Source organism: Triticum dicoccoides, chromosome 7B (assembly GCF_002162155.2).
Source record: "Triticum dicoccoides isolate Atlit2015 ecotype Zavitan chromosome 7B, WEW_v2.0, whole genome shotgun sequence".
NCBI lineage: Eukaryota > Viridiplantae > Streptophyta > Magnoliopsida > Poales > Poaceae > Triticum > Triticum dicoccoides.
In genome coordinates, this window is record NC_041393.1 from 613,019,240 (window position 1) to 613,021,304 (window position 2,065).

General features: G+C 63.8%; 1 protein-coding gene across 1 annotated transcript; it reads right to left on the bottom strand.

Moving 5' to 3' along the window:
- Positions 1 to 201: 201 nt before the first annotated feature.
- Positions 202 to 1,861, bottom strand: LOC119340834 (protein IRX15-LIKE-like). The gene is made up of 2 exons (XM_037612741.1): positions 799 to 1,861; positions 202 to 664 (listed from the first exon to the last, which is right to left on the bottom strand). Exons 1-2 carry the CDS (start codon positions 1,548 to 1,550, stop codon positions 388 to 390), a joined length of 1,029 nt encoding a protein of 342 aa, XP_037468638.1. The 5' UTR covers positions 1,551 to 1,861; the 3' UTR covers positions 202 to 387.
- Between the last annotated feature and the right edge of the window lie 204 nt (positions 1,862 to 2,065).

Here is a 2,065-nt window from a genome sequence, read left to right on the forward strand (position 1 = left end):
AACACACCACTGCCCATCATATCTTGGGAAAAAAATATACAGTCGTGCTCTTCGGTGTTCATCCTTCTGTGAGTTTTCTTTTCACTTCTTCTTTGCCGTTCTGGTTCTTGTCGTGTGCACAGGCGACGTGAAAAATCGACGACGCGAAATAATAATAATAAACAAAATAAAGTAAGAAAAGAAGCAACGGACGCCATGGCGTGAGCTGTGAGCACAACAGTTCATTCCTCTCACTGATTTTTACAGCTTGGTCGAGCTTTCGCTTGCGCCCTTTTTTCACCACATGCCGACATCATAATTGGCTATCAGACGACGGTAAAAAAGATACTACTAGGAGAGAGAGAAGGGGTAAGTTACCGAAGTGAAAAAGAAAAAGAAATCCCTAATCTACTGCGCGGCGGTGTCGGTGGCGGCGGCGCGGCCGCAGAAGGCATCCCGGCGGACGGCGCTGCCGCCGCGGATGACGAAGTGGGCGAGCGACCGCGTGCTGGACGCCGGCACGCGGTTCTCCTCGCACAGGAACTCCCTGGAGCACGCCCGCTCCACCTCCCGCTCGTAGTCGTGCACCAGCACGTCCGTCGCCGCGCCCTCCTCCTTCCGCGCCCGCGCCAGCACGCCCGCCGTGAATATCGCCGACATCCGCCCCGGCGACGACGCCGTGTACCTGAACAAGACGGCGGCCATCGTCATTCAAAACCGAGCGAGATTCAGGGACCTGCTTCCTCCGCTCGAGCGAGAAATCTGATTCCCCCCAAAACGAAAACAAAATTTGGATCTTGGGCAAGGCGAGAGCCCTACCCGCGCGGGCCGTCGACGAGGATGACGTCCCAGGCGACGTCGTAGAGCTGGTTGGGGAGGTCGTTGATGGCGAGGCGGCAGTCGGAGAAGAGCAGGTTCTGGACGGGGCGGCACTCGGCGGCGCGGGCGGCGCGCGCGGCCTCGAGGAGGTCCGGGAACTCGCGGACCGTGGTGGTGTAGGCCACGTCGTAGGCCTCCAGCCCCGGGTGCCGCCCCTCCAGGTGGGACACGTACCACTGGTTCTCGTCCAGGAACACGGTGCGCCCGCCGTGGTTGAGCGCGCGCCACAGCGGCGTCTCCCCGCCCAGCCCGAACACCAGCAGGTTGCACGGGGACCGCCGCTTCAGCGCCGCCGCGATGGCGCGCACGTCCGCCGCCGGCATGCTCCCGGACGTGTTGCCCCCCACCGCCGCGTACTGCACCAGCGCGTCGAACACGTACCCCGGCAGCCCCGGCCCCGCCGCCTCCTCCCCCTTCGCCGCGGCGGCCCTCCGCGCCCCCGCCGACACCGCGAGCCTGGCCCCCGCAGCGGACGACGACCCCGTGGCCCTCCGCCTGCCGCCGACGGCCGAGGACGCGTCGCCCGCCGCGGAGAGCAGCGAGGCCAGGGACACGCACGCGAAGCAGGCCAGGAAGACGACGAGCCACAGCCGGCGCCGCCCCATCCACGGCGACCCCGACCCGCCGCCGGACGGCTTGTTGGACGAGGAGTGCACCAGCAGCACCTTCGGCCCGCCGCCCAGCCCCTTCATCCCCCCGTCCCAGCCAAGCAGCCGCCGAACCAAGAAACGCGGCGGCGGCACGGATTGGAGCGCAGCGAGGCGGCGGTAGAGCGAGATTGAAGAACGCCAATCTGAGCCGGCCTCCCGGATCGATCTGCTCCCAGTGACAGCGAGTGGGCTGGGATAGTTATGGGGAGGGAGGAGGCGGTGGTGGTGTGGGTGGAGGTGGAGGGGAGGAGGAAGCGGGGAGGGAGGGGATGGGTCTGCTCGGCCGGCCGCGGCTGGGTTGGGTCGGGTTGGTAGGTTGAAGGGGAAATCGATCCCGCCGGGGGTTGCGGACTTGCGGTGGGCCTCGGGCCTGTTTCGTGTGTGTTTCTGGCAGTCCAACCCCAAGGTCTCCACGGAGTCAAACGTCTGTGGTAACCCAAGTACTGTAGCGGGCGGCAGGAAAGATTAGATAATGTGGAAATGAGTAATATTTTTCTCTGTTAAGCGTTTACCTCTGCAAATAAGCATCGGTGCTTAGAGGAATGATGTTTGCTTTT